This window comes from Chroicocephalus ridibundus, chromosome 9, assembly GCF_963924245.1.
Source record: "Chroicocephalus ridibundus chromosome 9, bChrRid1.1, whole genome shotgun sequence".
NCBI lineage: Eukaryota > Metazoa > Chordata > Aves > Charadriiformes > Laridae > Chroicocephalus > Chroicocephalus ridibundus.
The window spans coordinates 29,349,877-29,365,974 of NC_086292.1; the positions used below are offsets into that span (position 1 = coordinate 29,349,877).

Here is a 16,098-nt window from a genome sequence, read left to right on the forward strand (position 1 = left end):
GGTTACCAGATAGCTATAAGGGGCTTCTCTCTCAGCTGTAAGCCCCCAGACAGCAGCTTGGAGCTGGGCTGGGGCACCTGCCTGCACTGGGAGCTTGGGCAGCCCCGGCTTTCACTGAGGCTCCCATGGGACGGGCGGGAAGCGGCTGGAGGACATAGTGGAGCTGAGTTTACAGCACCTGGGGAAGAGTCAGGTTTTCCAAGCCTTTTTGTTGGGGGTTTAATTACAAAACGAATGGTTATACTTCTGTAACACCACACCGTGCTGCAGTTACTCTACACCTATAACGTAATTACTCTGTGATACTTCTAATTACCACTGTTTCATATCACTGGAAGGTTAACAGCATGACTGAATGACTTATTATTCCTTTAGTTTCCTCCTTAATACAGGCACTGTAATGATGCTGAAGTTTATACTGCTTGATGTATGTAACAAGTATAAAATCCTGTAACTTGAGGTTTAATTTCAGGGGTTGATAAATCACTGTATAATAACACCACAATTACAGTGTAATTATAGTGTAATTACAGTTGCTGAATTATAAAGCACAACCAAACCTATAGTGGTTTGATGAGGATTGATACACCCCATCAGGCGTTGCCTCATGTATCTGGTTGTCACTGGGCAGTGATGGGCCTGGATGTGTTGGATGGCTCTTGGGTGGGGGCTGCTGTGACAGCTCTGGGGTGACACCTGCGTCAGGGCTGGGAGTTGGACCCATCCCCTCAAGGCTAGGGAGGACGTGTTTGCAATGGGCACATCTCTGTCAACGTCCCGGTGGAAAATGCGACTCCACAAACTCTTTTGAGAAGCTTCAAGGGTGGAAACTGCTGGAGACACTTTTTAATGTCACCTCAGCCAAGCCCAGACAGCCCTCGGGTCCCGCCTGGGCTTGTGGGCCCTTGGGCAGTTTTCTTGGGCAGTGTTGGCACTGGGGTGGATGTTACCGGCGCCATTGGCTCCTATTGACTCTCCTTCCATGGTACAGGCTACCATGAGCCCAGCGTCCCTGTACTCGCCCTTTATGCTTGACACTGGCCACTGTGGCAGTGGTTTGGAGCTAGCGAGAGGAGGGCACAGCCGACGGTGCAAGTCGTGGCACAGCTTGCTGAGGGAGGGTGTTTGCCTGGGTCTTGAACACATCCAGTGCACTGAGTCAGCAGCTCTCCTCCCTCCTCTGCTAAACCCTGAGAAGTGAGGGGAGTGGGGTTTATCGTACCACGAGCAGAAATGGCTTTTGGTGGGAAAAGAGCTTGTCAGGTAGCGGGGAAGGCTGAGATGAGAGAGAAGAGGGCTAAAAATGCTTAACTCAAATCCAACAACCCAAGAAAAATAAAGCGAGAAAGCAACGGAAGGCCATGGCCTCAATTTTCTCCTAAGTCAATTCCCCCCCCCACCCCAACCCCTCTATCTGGGGGAGTAAAAATTGGAGCTTGCAGAGGGGAAGAGCTGCCCAGAGAGAGATTTCCGCGCCTTTGCCGTGTGTCCCAGCTCCCTGTGACCCTGGCTGGGGACACGTCTTACAGCCAGTTTTTGGTGGCTGTTTAAATGTGCAGCTTTTGGGACAGTGTCAGGGGACGTGCGATACAGAGAAAGAGAGGAGCATCCAAGGACCGGGCAGGCTTGGGGAAGGGGTGAAACACCATCTGTGGCCCCCCCAATGCTTCCCCAGCCCCAGGAGTGCTGTCAGCAGTGCAGCGTGGCCTCTGCCCCACCTTGGCACAGCAAGCCAGCAGAAAGACAGGTCACACAAAGGTGGTCATGTCTGAGCAGGCAGCATTAATTGTCAGCTTGACCCAGGCAATTGAATAAATGCTAATAAATGCCACGGAGGGCCTCATCTCCTCTTTAGCCTGGGCAGGGAGCTCCCTCCATCCCTGAGAGCAGCAGGTCACGCCAGCTGGCTCGGGAAGGGGGGACAGCGGGGCTGGGGGGGGGGGGGGGGGGGGGGGGGGGGGGGGCACCCAGCTTGAGCAGATACCCCACACCTCTGGAGCTAACGGCTGTGCTGGGGCAAGACCCTGGTGATTCCCACCTTGCAGGAGAAGCAGTTAGGAGTGACTCTCAGAACCCGTCCAGGCCATTCCTAACCCTGTCAAGAGGGTGCACAAAGGGTATTGATGTATGGCCAACAGCAGGGCCATGTTGGGGAGAGCCCTGCCATGAGCCCCACCATCAGCTCAGCCCTCCCTCTGGCCTCACCGATACCTTGGCCACCATCCCCTGCCCTCCGTGGTCCCATACCTCATGCAAAAAGCAGCTCCAAACTAAGAACGGGACTCGGCTAGGCAGCAGATCAGCATCCCTCTTCCAGGGGCCAGGGAGCCTGGCTTGGTTTTGCTCATTCTCCTGATTAAGCACATAAATGGTTTCTGTTTAACCATCCTGCATGTTATCTTCCATAATTTTTTTCATGTGTCTGTATAAGCCGGTCAACCTTTCTAGTGCAAGGCATCCTGCAGTGGACATGTGTCCCCACGTGAACATGGCTCCCCTGGGCTCCAGAGGAGGACCCAGGTGTCCTGGTTAGAGGCTAAAGGCTTTGCCCACTGAAGATCTCACGTCCCTTGTCTCAGGGCTGGGGTTGGTGTCCTGAGCTGGGGACAGGCCTGTAGGTGAGCCAGAGGGTCCCTGCAGAGAGCGGGGACAGGGTGAGGAGGTGCAAGACTGGTCCGTGCATCCCAGGACATGGTTCTTGCTGCCCAGCAACGTCCAAGTGATGCTCAAATGGCAAAATACCTGCTGGCAGCCATCAGGCTGGGCGGATCCCCTGCTTTGGGGGACAGGCTCCCTGAGAGATGTGCCCATGAGCACCCAGTCCCTGCCCTTGTTCCTGTGGGGTCCTTGGGCCAGATGCCCATGGTGCAGCCCAGCCCCTGCCATCCCACATAGCCCTTGCTCCCCTCCACCCCACATTGCTCTTAGTTATCTCAGTAGGACCCACGATCTTATTTTTTTGGTTGTTTCCTTTCTATTTCTTCATCAGAATGCAAAACATTAAATATCACTCTTGTAATTATGGTTAATTTCATAACCAGCACCTTAATTGGATTGGTCTCTGATGGGGAATTCTCGTAGGAGGGAGAAGCAGAAATATTTTGACATGATCTATTCTTTCAGCTCATTGTTTGGATTTGAGATGTCAAGTGTGAAATGGGAAACAACTGATTTAGACCTCAGAGGCAACCTGGGGGTGGCGAGTAAAGTCTGAGCGCTCTCAGAGTCTCTTCTTACCCTCTGCACAGGCACGTGGGCAAACCTCTCCCTCCTGTACCTGAACCCAGACTTCCCTACTGCCCCTTCAGGCCAAGGAGAGCCAAATTGGTCTAACCCCAAACATGAGCCTGGGGAGCCAGGGAGGGCATTGTGGGCGAGTGCTGGTCTGGTGGCTTGCTTCTGCGCTGGCTCCGCTGGCAAGTGGCTCGTGCAGCGTACCATGGAGCAAGGCACAGCAATGAGGGTTAGGTAGAAAAAATAAATGGTGGGTGCAGCCGTGCTTTAAACATGCACTGCAGGAGACAGGTGAAGGAAAGGAATTAGGGCCACAGTGGTGAGCAGTGTGAAAATCTCCTTGCCTGGCCCATGCTGGGGGAGCAGCCCGGCACAGCTCTACAAGCTCCCAGGGGGTCTGAGTCTGCCTCCAGGACCTCAGGAATGTGAGGGATGCCCAAAGGGATACCTCTTTTCTGCTGGGAATTGGGCAGTCAAGGGTCCGCTGGAATCCCCGAGCCCGGACACCAGCCCCTCTTGTGCCCCGATGAACCAGGTTATTTCAGCACTGCTGCTGAGGGTGGCCAGTTCTGCGGGGGCCCTGGTGGCCCCCCAGTGCTCAGCTGAGGCTGTGCCATGCTGTTGCCGTCCCACGGAGCCTGCGTATCATGCTGTCGCTTTGGGCTTGAGCAACGATTTGCTCTGGGAAACATGGAATTGCGCTGCCATTAGGTGCTGCCATTAAACTGATTTGTGCTCAGCCTGTTTATCCTTTTCAATGGGAAACGATACAGAAGCTGAACCGAAATGGAAACCCTGGCCTTGCATTTCCGACTTAATTTCTATGCACTGTAGTTCGCCGTGATTGCTTTTGTTCTCACATACAGCCCAGAGTGCAGGCTCTGTATTATTATCAACATCGCTGGGGAGAAGGAGGAAAGGGCAGAAAGCATCTCTTTCAGCTCAAGCAAAACACAACAAAACTCCACCCCCCCACCCCCCCCACAAGCAGCCCTCCATCGAGGGCAGCGAGGGAACCGCTCCATCCCCGTGGTGTGTCCCTCCTTTTTCTCTGTGCTCACGGAATCAGCGTGATCACCTGCTGGAAGACAGAAAAGGCCGGGGAATGGCCTCCCCGCAGCGCGGCTGAGGCTGCCAGTGTGCTGACACCCCTTATCACAGGCATTAAACCCATTGTGCTTTTCACCCCTGTTTCAGCTGCTTTGTAGCCACGGGGCAGCACTGCTGGCCCTGCACCAAGCCCTTCCCCGGCATGATGCTGCATGGTCCCAAAGTGCCCAGGGCTGAGATTTGCTGGGGCACAGCACCCGCAGCCAGCTGCCGGCTCATCTTGGGGCACCCTCCCTAATGAAATCAGTGCCTTGGATTTCATGAAATCACCCTAAAAAAACACCAGAGTTTCAGTGCTTCGTTTTCTCCTCTCAACCAGCATTTTTCCTTCTTGCCTGGGGAAGTCTGAGGTTTGGGTGCAGTGCCAGGACCCCAGGAGCTGTGTGTGCAGCCCCCATACCTGCAGAGGACACATTTCTGCGGGGCTGGCAGCACCCAGAGCCCAAATCCTGGCCGAACCACATCCCGCAGCACCTCCCCACCCACAGGGGTTTGGGCTGGGAAGGGGTGGTGAGGCAGTGACCCCTCGTCCCTGGCTGGCTGGCACTGCCCAGACGCTCGCACCCGCGTTACCTGCTCTGCCCGGCTTTGTGGGTACGGCTGACTGCAGGAGGGGCAGGCTTAGCCATGGTTCAGCACAGTTTGTTTTTATCCAATCTATTTTATTGTTGAATGAAACAATAACAGCAAATACAGGCCCTGAAGACAAGCCATAAATAATGCAAAAATCAAACAAGCGAGAAAGGGGGAAAGAAAAAAGAATTATATATGTAAAAGCAGCACAGAGAAAGCCAGGCTGGGAAGAGGAATCTTCTCTCCACGTTTGCCATCACTCATGCTTTCTTTGGCTCCCTATTTTCTCCACTTCTCTCTTTCTGGAAATTCCTGCGGCACTAAATTTGTTATTATGTGAACAAAACTTAGTAATAACTGCGGGGGGAGAGAGCGAGCGAGAGACTGACTTGTGGGAAGGAGTCAGGAAAGGAGGTGGATGGAGAGGACCGGGGTTTTCATCTCTCACAGCGCCTTGAAACACAGCCGTGCCCCTGCCCGAGCCCACCGCCCTGCTCTGCCCTGCATCCCCGTGGGAGACAGGGCAGGGACAGCTCTGCGGATGCCACCCGGTGCTCACGGGGCCATTGGTCCTGGCAGCATGGTGCATGTGTGCCCTCGTTGCCCTGTGCAGCTTGTCCCACCGATGGGTTACTGCAGGGCCATCTTCGCTGGGCTGGGCTGCCGTTGGCTTCTCCCAAAAGGCTTCTGAGGCCACTTATTTTAGGCAGCAGTATAAAAATATCAGGGCCGGTCCTAAAGGGAGGTAAATCAGCAGGTTTCCCTGGAGTCAGCGAAGCTGCTGGGTTTATGCCCTCTGAAGTCCTGTCACTCTCATCCCAAAGGTTTCCAGGGGAAGACGCAGCACTCCAGGGCGACCCTTGTACTTTTCTAGGTATCCTGCACTGGTTGTAGGGGTATTTAAGGGATGTGGCATGGGAACAGAAGTGGTGCTGTAAGTACGGTCTAAGCTTAAATTAATGTGACCAGTCCCTGGCAGCAGCGTTGTCTGTAGCACTACAGGCTCGTGACATGCTCGCTGGCCCCCGCTTGCTCTGGCTGTGCAGCGTTTGGGACTTTGATCTGGGGTTCCCTCCTTCAAGCAGTGGCAGGGACACAGTGGCTCGGACTCATAGCTATTAGCGGGGGGTCACATCGCAAAGCTTTGCCGATGTCCCCTTATGGCCCTGTGGAGTGAGGTTACTCATGGGGCCAGGGTGTTGGTCTGGTTTGGCATTAGCTCTCCTGCTGGGCTAGCCTTGGGTAGAGGAGGGCAGAAGGTGCCAGGAGTGCTCCCCCATCTCTGCTTGTGGCCCTGGTTTTCTGCTGCTGGAGCTGCCGGGTGCCCCAGCCCTGCTCCGGGCACTGAGCAAAGCTCCCAGGGTGCTGCAGAGCCATGGGACACCTTTTGGCAGAGGCTGATGGCTGGAGGGGACAGGATGTCCCCAGGCAGGGAGAGGTGGGGAGGGAGAAGCTTGTCTTGGTGCCAGCCAGCCACCCCTGCCAGGCCCTTGGTGGTACCCTCAGGCGTGGTTCATGCATTGGGATTGCCAGGAGCAGTGGCTCAGCCTGGCAGGCCCTGCCCGTCTTGCTGCTGGGATGCTGGCACCGGCCACAGCACAGGGACTGTCCCTGGGGGCTGGTGCCTTGGTCTGGGGGGATGGGAAGCCACGGGTCACTTGACCAAGCATCAAGGCAACCCCATACAGAAATGCCATCTGCTCCTGATCTAGAGGAAACGTGCTCTGGCAGTGGGGTGACTTTGTACCAGCCGCTTTTATGCTGGATCAGGTGGTGTCCTGCCCCTGACAGAAATGCCGTGTTTAGCACAGGCACCGTACAGCTGCGCTCTGGCTGATTCTGCAGGGCCGCCGCAGCGTGCTGAGCCAGGCAGAGCCGCCCCAGCAGCACCGGGGCTGTGCGGAGCCAGGGGGCAGGCCGGATGAGCCGCCTGGGCTGTCACCCATCCTCCAGCCCAAAATCTACCCCTGCTGCCCAGGGTAGGGCCCTTTGCAGGGCCCTTGGTGGTGCCAGGGGCTTGGAGCGCTCCTGGGGAGCTCAGGGGAGTGCAGAAGGTGTTTGGGTACCGCTGAAGCCCATTCCTAGGGAAAAACAATTCTCCCTCCAGTGCCACAAGTAGGGCGGCTGCCAGCTGTGGCTGGGCTGTGCTGGGAGAAGGCATGAACAGGAGTGGGACAGTGGCCCAGTCTCTGGCAGCTGCCGATGTCCTGCTCTCCCCAGAGTGCTTTTGCAGGCGCCGCCTTAGGGACAGCCACATCCCGTGACTCCTTGCTGGCCATGGGCACGTCGAGGGAGAGTGCAGGGGGTGCCTTCGCGATGTCATCGTGATCCCGGCGCCTCTGCCAGAAGACATTCATTGGACAGAGCTTTCTTTAACCTCTCTGGTGCAAATGTTTCCATAGCCCTAAGAAGGGTCTGAGGTTTTTCCATCCTCCTTTCACAGCTACAGACAGGGAAGAAAAATCACCTACAGAGACCCTCATGCTGTACTGAAGCCTCCTCTACCCAGCACTCACTCATACTCAAGTGCCTGCTAAGCTGGGTGCCTTCGGGTGAGCACCTAAAACATCCTGGTGACCCAGCCCATGTCCACAGAGACAGAAATCCCCAGGAGATTTGCTGAAATAAAGAAAAAGGAGAAGCCCCATTCAACTGGCTGGTGCACGTCCTTCCCAGCCTCCCAGTGCCACCATTCTCCTGCTCTCCTGCTGACCCAGACCAAAAAGTCTCTGGTCCCAAGACCAACCCTTGGGAGATATTCTCCCAGCAAACACAGCTTTCCTGATCTTTGTCTCACAGGCGGAAAAAACCAAAATCAGCCTCCTCCCGGCTTGCCTGACGTGGGAAGCATTGAACCACCAACTGGCAGTGGCTGTGGCATGGGCTAGCCCGTGTCCCGGTCACCTCGGTCTCTGAGTAGGGGAGCACGGCTGGCTCTGAGCCTGAGCTCCATGGTGCGCTGCACCCTTACGCTCCTCATTTATCTCTTGCTAGCTCAGGGCTTTACGCCCTCGGCATCCACAGCTGCCTTTGCAATTACTTATTGATCACTTGTCAGGATGTTTTCTTTGCTGATGGGGCACTGAAGCATGTACAGCCAAAGAGAGAGAAAAGACGTTAAAAACGAAGGAGCAAAGGTATGAGGAGGGTGAGCAGCTCTTGCACAGATGTGATCGCAGCAAGAAACAGCCTCAGCAAAAACTGCTCTGAGCTCCAGCGTCCTGCAGAGACAGCCAGGATCTCCTTCCGGTTGTAGCCCTGCTACAATAACCTGCCTGCTGAGCCTGAAAACCACTCTCCAGGTTGGCTCTGGGCCATTGTTGGTTGTCCCTCCACTGTAAATATCTGTCCCTGCGTGGAGTCAAGCAGATCCACAGCCCAGAGCTAAACCAGTGGATGGCTGGACCAAAGCCTCCCCTTTCCAGCGTCCTCAGCCCCTGAGCCCACTTTAGACTCTTCTTCTTCTCACACAGAGTGTGTTCCCCTCCCCTTCTTTCTGTTCTGCTTGCCCTTTGGCTTGGTGCTTCCCCGACTTAATTCCCTGCAGCATGGGGGGCACCACGTTTTGGGTGGAAGAGCCCGTCACCATGAGGAAAACGCCTTTGCAGGGCAGTCCTGTGGGCCAGCTGCTGAGGGTATCTGGTGCCAGCCAGGCAGTGTCGGTGCCGGAAGGGGATCTGCATCTTAAATAGTGCTTCATGCTCTTTTACAGCTTCAGAGCAACTGCCGGAGCAGATCAGGTTGCGGCACACCTATTCCAGGCTCCCGCCTCGGAGCAGCTGAAAGCAGATACTTCAGAAGGCTGAGCAAAAGCTCCTGGCTGGAGTCACGCCTTCCCTTGGGCTGGGGGCAGCTGGTGACCTTGGCAGCTTGGAGCTGGGGGGGTGGTCTCCTCTCTGGCTAATCTGCCATGGTTCATTGCCGTGCATGACTTGCTCGTGTGTCCCCACCACCGCAAACAAGGCACAAGATCCTTCTCAGCTTCTGTCCATTTCTCCCCCACTTCTCACACCCTCCTGTGCTGTTTCTGGAGGATTTGGGGCCAGGACAGGACACAGGGCAGCCCTTTGCACTGCAAGGGCCTGTTTTCATGCCCTTCATTAACAGCCCATCCATTAGTGAAGGCCCAGAGGAAATGCGGTAGCAGCTTTCCATCGCCCAGGCCAGCACTGTGCCTGCAGCCGCCCCGCCTGCTGCCCACCAGCCAGCCCTCAGGGCTTACTTTAGGGTCTTCCTCTTTGATTTCTTTTTACCCGTGAAAAGCAGCATGGTCCCAGGAGGGAAACCACCTCCTCCGCCCTATGTGCTCTGGGCCCTGCTCCCATCCATCCCTGACCATCCCTGGGCACTGGGAGGAGAGCAGCTACTACCCATGCCTGCACTCCAGGGACTGGGTGGGAAAAGAAGAGGCGGAGGGAGCAGGTGGGGTGGGGAGGAGGGAGACACAGAGCAAAAGGGCCCACAAATGCGAGCTGGATGCAGGGGGGATGATGGAGAGAGGAGGAAATGGGCAGGAACGTGTTTGGCAAATTAAAGCTGCTCCCTTTGTTTTGCTGCTTTGCAGATAGCTACAGGAACACTTAGCGCAGAGCCCGGGGTCTGGATAAGCAACTCTTTAGCAGCAGGAAAGGTTGTTAAATATTTATTTGTAAACCTGGAGTCTTTATCTTTAAAATGTAGTCAAGTTCAATAAAATTTGATTTAGCTGGAGCAGCTTAGAGGAGATGAGAGCACTGACTCCTAGAGCTGTGTCTCAGAGGCTTTGTGCGAAGCCAGCAGGCCAGAGACGGGGCTGAGCCTGTGGCTGACCCGCACCCACCCTGCAGCCCAGCGTGGGCGCCCCGTGCTGCTGGGATCAGGCCCGCTCCTGCGCGCCCCATGGTACTACAGCAAGGCAGCTCCTGCAGGGACGGTCAGGGTGGGGGATGTGCTCCCCCAGCCCTGCTGAGCCCCCAGAGCACGTAGGGCCCCTCTGGGTATATGGCTCGCTTCATCCTAAATTGCCTCTTGTCGTTCAACGCTCTCCAAAGCATCTGGTTCAAGGGTGAACGTCTCCTGCACTGTAATTTATGGCTGCCAGGTGGGGGTTATAGCTGACGCGGGGATTTTTGCCGCTCGCTTGCTGTCAGCCTGGCAGACAGATCACTCGGTGCCGCGGAGCACCAGCCCAGCCCCACTGCTGGGCACCCCTGTGGGATGGTGAGCAGGGGACAGCCCAGGGACAGTGGTGACAGTGGAGGGCACGGCCAGGTGTGCGGCCCACCCTTTGGGCCAGGAGGGCAGCAGCCTCGGGAGCAAACCCAGGTTCCTTCCTGGGTCATCACCTGTCTTTGGTTTCTCTGGAGTCGTTCCCCCTGCGCCAGGGCAGCCTGCGCCCATCGTGACAGAGCGAACCCTGCACTCGTCAGCTCCAGCCCGGCACCAGGCTGCATTTCCAGGTACAGGCCTGGAATAGCATCTTTCCTCCCGGCGCTGAAGGGGAAGGGGAAGCTGGAGCCCTCATCCCCAGGCGGCAGGATGGTGAGGACGGGTCAGTGGACGCCACGGCTCTGGGCACGATTTTTCCTTTGGTTTGCACTGGTTTGCTCATTGCCTAAAGGCAGCGAGTCGGGCAGCTGCTCCTTTCTTATCGATTCTTTTTTTTTTAATGTGAGAAATGAGAGCCATGTTCACGCCAGAGGGCTTCAGCTCCTGCTGGGCTGGCCTGGCCTGTGTGTTACAGCCACGCGGCCTGATCCTGCCTGGCAGCTCATGCTGGGGCCATGGCCGGGCACCCTGGAGAGGTGCTGGGGCACGTTTCACCCACCTCCGCAGAGTAAATGTGGGAGGACTTCAGTTTATGGAAAGCCCTTGGTGGAACTTTGTCTCAGCCACCTCCCCGTTTCCTGCAGGTGGCAATTGCTGGGAGCAGCCACTGCCATCTCTCCATGGTGTCCCCAGAGCCACCCAAGGCTGAAGCTGCGGCAGCCCCTCGCCTGGCCGGTACCCACGGCCCCGGTGCTGGGCACCACAGCGCCCTGTGGCGGCAGACACAGGATGGCCAAAAGGACAGCCCTGGCTTTGGGCTGAGGTTTGCTAATGCGACACAAGTCCAGCCACGGTGGGGGGATGCATGGCGGCCGCTGTAAAGCCACACACAGGTTGTTGACCTCATCACGCAAGAAAAATCACACTTTGAGTCATTTTTAGAAGGGCACTTCTTAATATCCGCCTCACCTTGAAGCACGAATATTCGTCTCTGAAACAGTCAGAGGTAAATGGGAACCAGAAGTGATTTAAAGCTCATCTTAGCCCAGAATTTTTCAGCTTATTCATTGTCTTTCTCTCAAAGCTCATCTCTGACTCTGGTTATTAAGATTACAGATGTTTTTGTCAGGGATTGTATTTATCATGGATTTAAATTTAGCTGAGAACTAATAACATGTGAGGTGTGTCTAGACTTTAATTCTACACGAGTGGGCTTGTCTCATCTTTAACACCATGCAGATTTTGCTTCATTCATCTATCACTGCTTCGCTTATATTTTAGCCATCGCTGCTGCATTGCTCCCAGCAGCTCTGGCTGCTGCCCCTTCGCTGAGACCAGCGCAGGGCCAAGAGCACAGAGCCAAATGTGCAGGTGCAACCCCCTTCCCACTGGTGGAGAGGCAGAATTTGGCCCTGGGGGATGTCTGGGATGATGTGGGAGCCGTGCGTGGGGCCCCATGGAGGGATTCAGCTCTTTCCCCCCTACCCTACAGAGACCGGCACACGGCTGCACGCACAGAGCGAGCTGAAATTTCAGCACGAAACACATCCAAATAAGGCCGGCTGCCTGGCACTCTAATGAGCTGAAGTCTTTTCAGCCCTGGTATAATTAAGCCCCTTAGACTGTATTTTGTTTTGCGTGCAGTGTTTTGCTTTCTTTGATGGCTTTCTCAGCATGGCTGTGAGGAGCGGGAATTGGTTTCTGAGAAGCACTGGCCGAGGGAGGCTGCGAGCGAGCCGGCACACGTTGGCAAGGGGGCTGTGGGAGCAGCAATGCCACCAGCGCCTCCCTGCCCGTGGGGAGGAACCTCTGGCAGCCCAGCCCCGGCCAGGGCTGCAGCATGAGCCTGGGGAGCAAATCCATGCGCAGCTCTGCCTGAGAGCCACCAACCTGCCGTGCCACCCCAGCCCCGGGGCACCAGCACAGCCCTCTGGCAGGTCCGAGCTCCGGCACTGCAACGGCAGCGGCAGCCCCGATTGTATTTGTAAGGCTGCCCAGCACGGTCAGCACCAGGGAGGTGATGACATGGGAGATGATGAATTGTAAATACCCAGCAAATGGCTCTTTGCAGCCTGGCCCAGGCCCAAGTGAACCCACTGGAAATGTTTCCACCAGACCGGGACGTGCTGGCCCAGGGCCAGCGGGAAGGAGCTCGGCACTGCTGCCAGGGGAGCTGTGCGGGATCAGCTCCCAGCACCACACCCCTTGGCTTGCGGGGGGTGACATGCTTCGGGCGGTCCCCAGCAACCAGCCCCACTGCAGAAGGAGCAGGGAAAGGGGAGGGAGAAGGACGCCGAGCCAGGACAAACCCGCAGGAGGATTTCTGTGGGGACTCCGGGACCTCACAGCCAGGCCACCTGGTGTGCCAAGGCCTGGTGGTTTCCGAGATGATGCTGGTGGACATCATCTTTCATCCTTGCATCTTGAAAAGACATTTTGAATAATTTGAATAATTTTTTGGGAACAAAAGTTGTACTTGGGTCATGAAATGATGAATATAACAGACACAATGGAAGTAATGCACAGAATGCATACCAGATCCATAAATAGTGCCGGAGCAGGGAAAGTAATGCACAGGATATATAATGATGGATACAAACGGAGCCAATGGAAGTAATGTACTGAGTATATTCAGCGATAGCCATAAATAGCATTAGTGGAAGCAATGCAGAGTGTGCACATAACAATAGATATAAACACGGTCCGGGGTAACTGTACATCTAATATGCAATATTAATATGATTTGATCCCTCGTAACAGCTTGAACAACAAGGAAATAAATGCAACAGAGGCAGCGCTTGCCCTGGGGCTGGGGTGGTTCTGGGCCAGACCATAAACCCCGAGTGGGTCTCCCAGCCCTCCCCAGGGAAGGCGGCGGGAGGCTGGGCCTTGCCCAGCAGAGACTGGGCAGCCCCCCTATACCCCACAGCCCCCCGGACCTCACACAGGCTATAGCTCTCTCTACACCGACTGGTTGCTGTTTGTCAGCGGGGAAGGGTGCAGGTCTGCACCTTATGGGCAGGCATGGCGGGAGGCAAGGGACTAGCCCTAGGAGGGGACACTGAAACCGGGCTGCAGAGCCTGGGGAGGTGTGGAGGAAGGGGACCAGTCCCCAAGGAGCTCTTGCTGTTGCTCGCTGCTCGGACGCCCCACTGCTAGCCGACCCCGAGCAGGGCTCCCCCAGATGCTCCATCCCACGCTCAGCTCCTCTGCATTTGCAAAGCAGCCTTTATATTCAGGCTCCATCTATAGGGAACTGAATAATTTCAAGAGCTTAAAATAGGATGTAGATAGATGTGTTTAGTATTAAATTATTTTTTTTTAAGAAGCCGAGGAAGCTAGGTCTGTCTGACACAGATTCCTCCAGGCTTTCCACTCAAAGTCTGTGCACGTTCAATCATCAAATGGAAAGTTGGGGGTGAGGAGGAGAGATGGTCTTGTACCCAAAGGGCTGGATTTCAGTTGGAAAATGAGAACTTCTGCTTTGCCTTGGTGAAGCCTTTAGCCTTAACGGCAGCTCTACCAGAACAGTAAACCTTTTGCTGTGATTGTGCCCGTCATTTTCTCACCTCCACCTTGCTCTTTCTCTCCCCCCTGTCTTACCTGCAGGTGAGAGATAGGATGGTAGCTGGGGAGGCGAGTATGCGCAGCCCAATCCTGGCCTGCTGGCAGCCGATTCTCCTCCTGATGTTGGGATCCATCCTGTCTGGCTCTGCCACAGGCTGCCCGCCGCGCTGCGAGTGCTCTGCCCAGGAGCGCGCCGTCCTGTGCCACCGGAAGCGATTCATGGTCGTGCCGGAGGGCATCCCGACCGAGACCAGGCTGCTGGACTTGGGCAAGAACCGCATCAAGACGCTCAACCAAGATGAATTTGCCAACTACCCTCACCTGGAGGAGCTGGAGCTAAATGAGAACATTATCAGTGCCATTGAACCTGGGGCTTTCAACAACCTCTTCAACCTCAGGACGCTGGGGCTCAGGAGTAACAGACTCAAGCTGATCCCCTTGGGGGTGTTTACCGGACTCAGCAACCTTACCAAGCTAGACATTAGTGAGAACAAAATCGTGATCCTCCTAGACTACATGTTCCAGGACTTGTACAACCTGAAGTCTTTGGAGGTGGGGGACAACGACCTTGTCTACATCTCCCACCGGGCCTTCAGCGGCCTCAACAGCCTGGAGCAGCTGACCCTGGAGAAATGCAACCTGACCTCCATCCCCACGGAGGCCCTGTCTCACCTTCATGGCTTGATTGTGCTGCGGCTGCGCCATCTGAACATCAACACCATCCGGGATTACTCATTCAAGAGGCTGTACCGGCTCAAGGTCCTCGAGATCTCACACTGGCCCTACCTGGATACTATGACGTCCAACTGCCTCTACGGGTTGAACCTGACCTCCTTGTCCATCACACACTGCAACCTGACGTCCATCCCGTATGTGTCGGTGAGGCACTTGGTTTACCTCCGGTTCCTGAACCTGTCCTACAACCCCATTGTCACCATCGAGGGCTCCATGCTCCATGACCTGCTCAGGCTGCAGGAGATCCAGTTGGTGGGAGGGCAGCTCACCACGGTCGAGCCCTTTGCCTTCCGTGGCCTCAATTACCTGCGCATCCTGAACGTGTCAGGGAATTTGCTGACCACCCTGGAGGAGTCGGCCTTCCACTCAGTGGGCAACCTGGAGACGCTTATCCTTGACAACAACCCCTTAGCCTGCGACTGTCGGTTGCTCTGGGTTTTCCGACGGCGATGGAGGTTGAACTTCAACAAGCAGCAGCCCACCTGCTCCACCCCCGAGTTTGTCCAGGGCAAGGAGTTCAAAGACTTCCCCGACATCCTCCTGCCCAACTACTTCACCTGCCGCCGAGCACGGATACGGGACCGCAAACCTCAGCAGATCTTCGTGGACGAAGGCCACACGGTCCATTTTGTCTGCCGGGCAGATGGGGACCCGCCCCCCACCATCATGTGGCTCTCTCCCCGGAAGCACCTCATCTCTACCAAAACCAACGGGCGGCTCACTGTCTTCCCTGATGGCACGCTGGAGGTGCGCTACGCCCAGATCCAGGACAATGGCACCTACCTATGCATTGCCAGCAATGCGGGTGGCAACGACACCATGCTGGCCCACCTACATGTGCGCAGCTACTCCCCAGACTGGCCTCACCAGCCCAACAAGACCTTCGCGTTCATCTCCAACCAGCCCAATGAGAGCGATGCCAACAGCACGCGCGCCACCGTGCCTTTCCCCTTTGACATCAAGACTCTCATCATCGCCACCACCATGGGCTTCATTTCCTTCCTGGGCGTCGTCCTCTTCTGTCTGGTGCTCCTCTTCCTGTGGAGCCGGGGGAAAGGCAACACCAAGCACAACATTGAAATCGAGTATGTGCCACGCAAGTCCGACGCGGGCATCAGCTCTGCTGACGCGCCGCGCAAGTTCAACATGAAAATGATTTAACCAGGCAACAATTTGCAAACAATAATGATGGGGTTTTTTTAAAAAAAAAAAAAAAAGAACAGATGAACAAATAAAAAAATAATTTAAAAACAGACATTGTTACAAACATACCGACCTCTCTCCTTCCACCACGCCCTCCGCCCCAGTCCAAACCCACTGCACCTGCACTGTCACCACCTCTTTCTCCTCCTCTTCTTCTTTATACCAGGAAAACATTCAGCTGATGTCTTCAGGACTCCTGTGTTTGTAAGAACTTTGTCTGATGGACTCTGGTGTCAGATATAATTCTGAGAGGGAAAAACAACAGAGGGGGGGAAAAAAGAAAGAAAAAAGAAATAAAATCAATAAAAAGTTACGAACTTTCTTCTGTAACTTTGATTTCAATAATTATGGATTTTTATGAAAACTTGAAATAATAAAAAAACCCTATTTCCTATAGATAGTTGGAATGCAAAATCTTGACTTCTTGAT

At 55.2% G+C, this 16,098-nt stretch overlaps 1 protein-coding gene across 7 annotated transcripts in view; it reads left to right on the forward strand.

Moving 5' to 3' along the window:
• LINGO1 (leucine rich repeat and Ig domain containing 1) overlaps nucleotides 1–16,069 on the forward strand; it is a 166,663-nt gene extending 150,594 nt beyond the window's left edge. For all 7 annotated transcript variants that reach the window (XM_063345566.1, XM_063345567.1, XM_063345565.1 and 4 more), the window contains one exon: nucleotides 13,774–16,069. In XM_063345566.1, the coding sequence (XP_063201636.1) occupies nucleotides 13,774–15,627 (1,854 nt within the window). In that variant the 3' untranslated portion in view covers nucleotides 15,628–16,069. The remainder of the gene's footprint in view (nucleotides 1–13,773) is intronic.
• The last annotated feature ends 29 nt before the right edge of the window (nucleotides 16,070–16,098 follow it).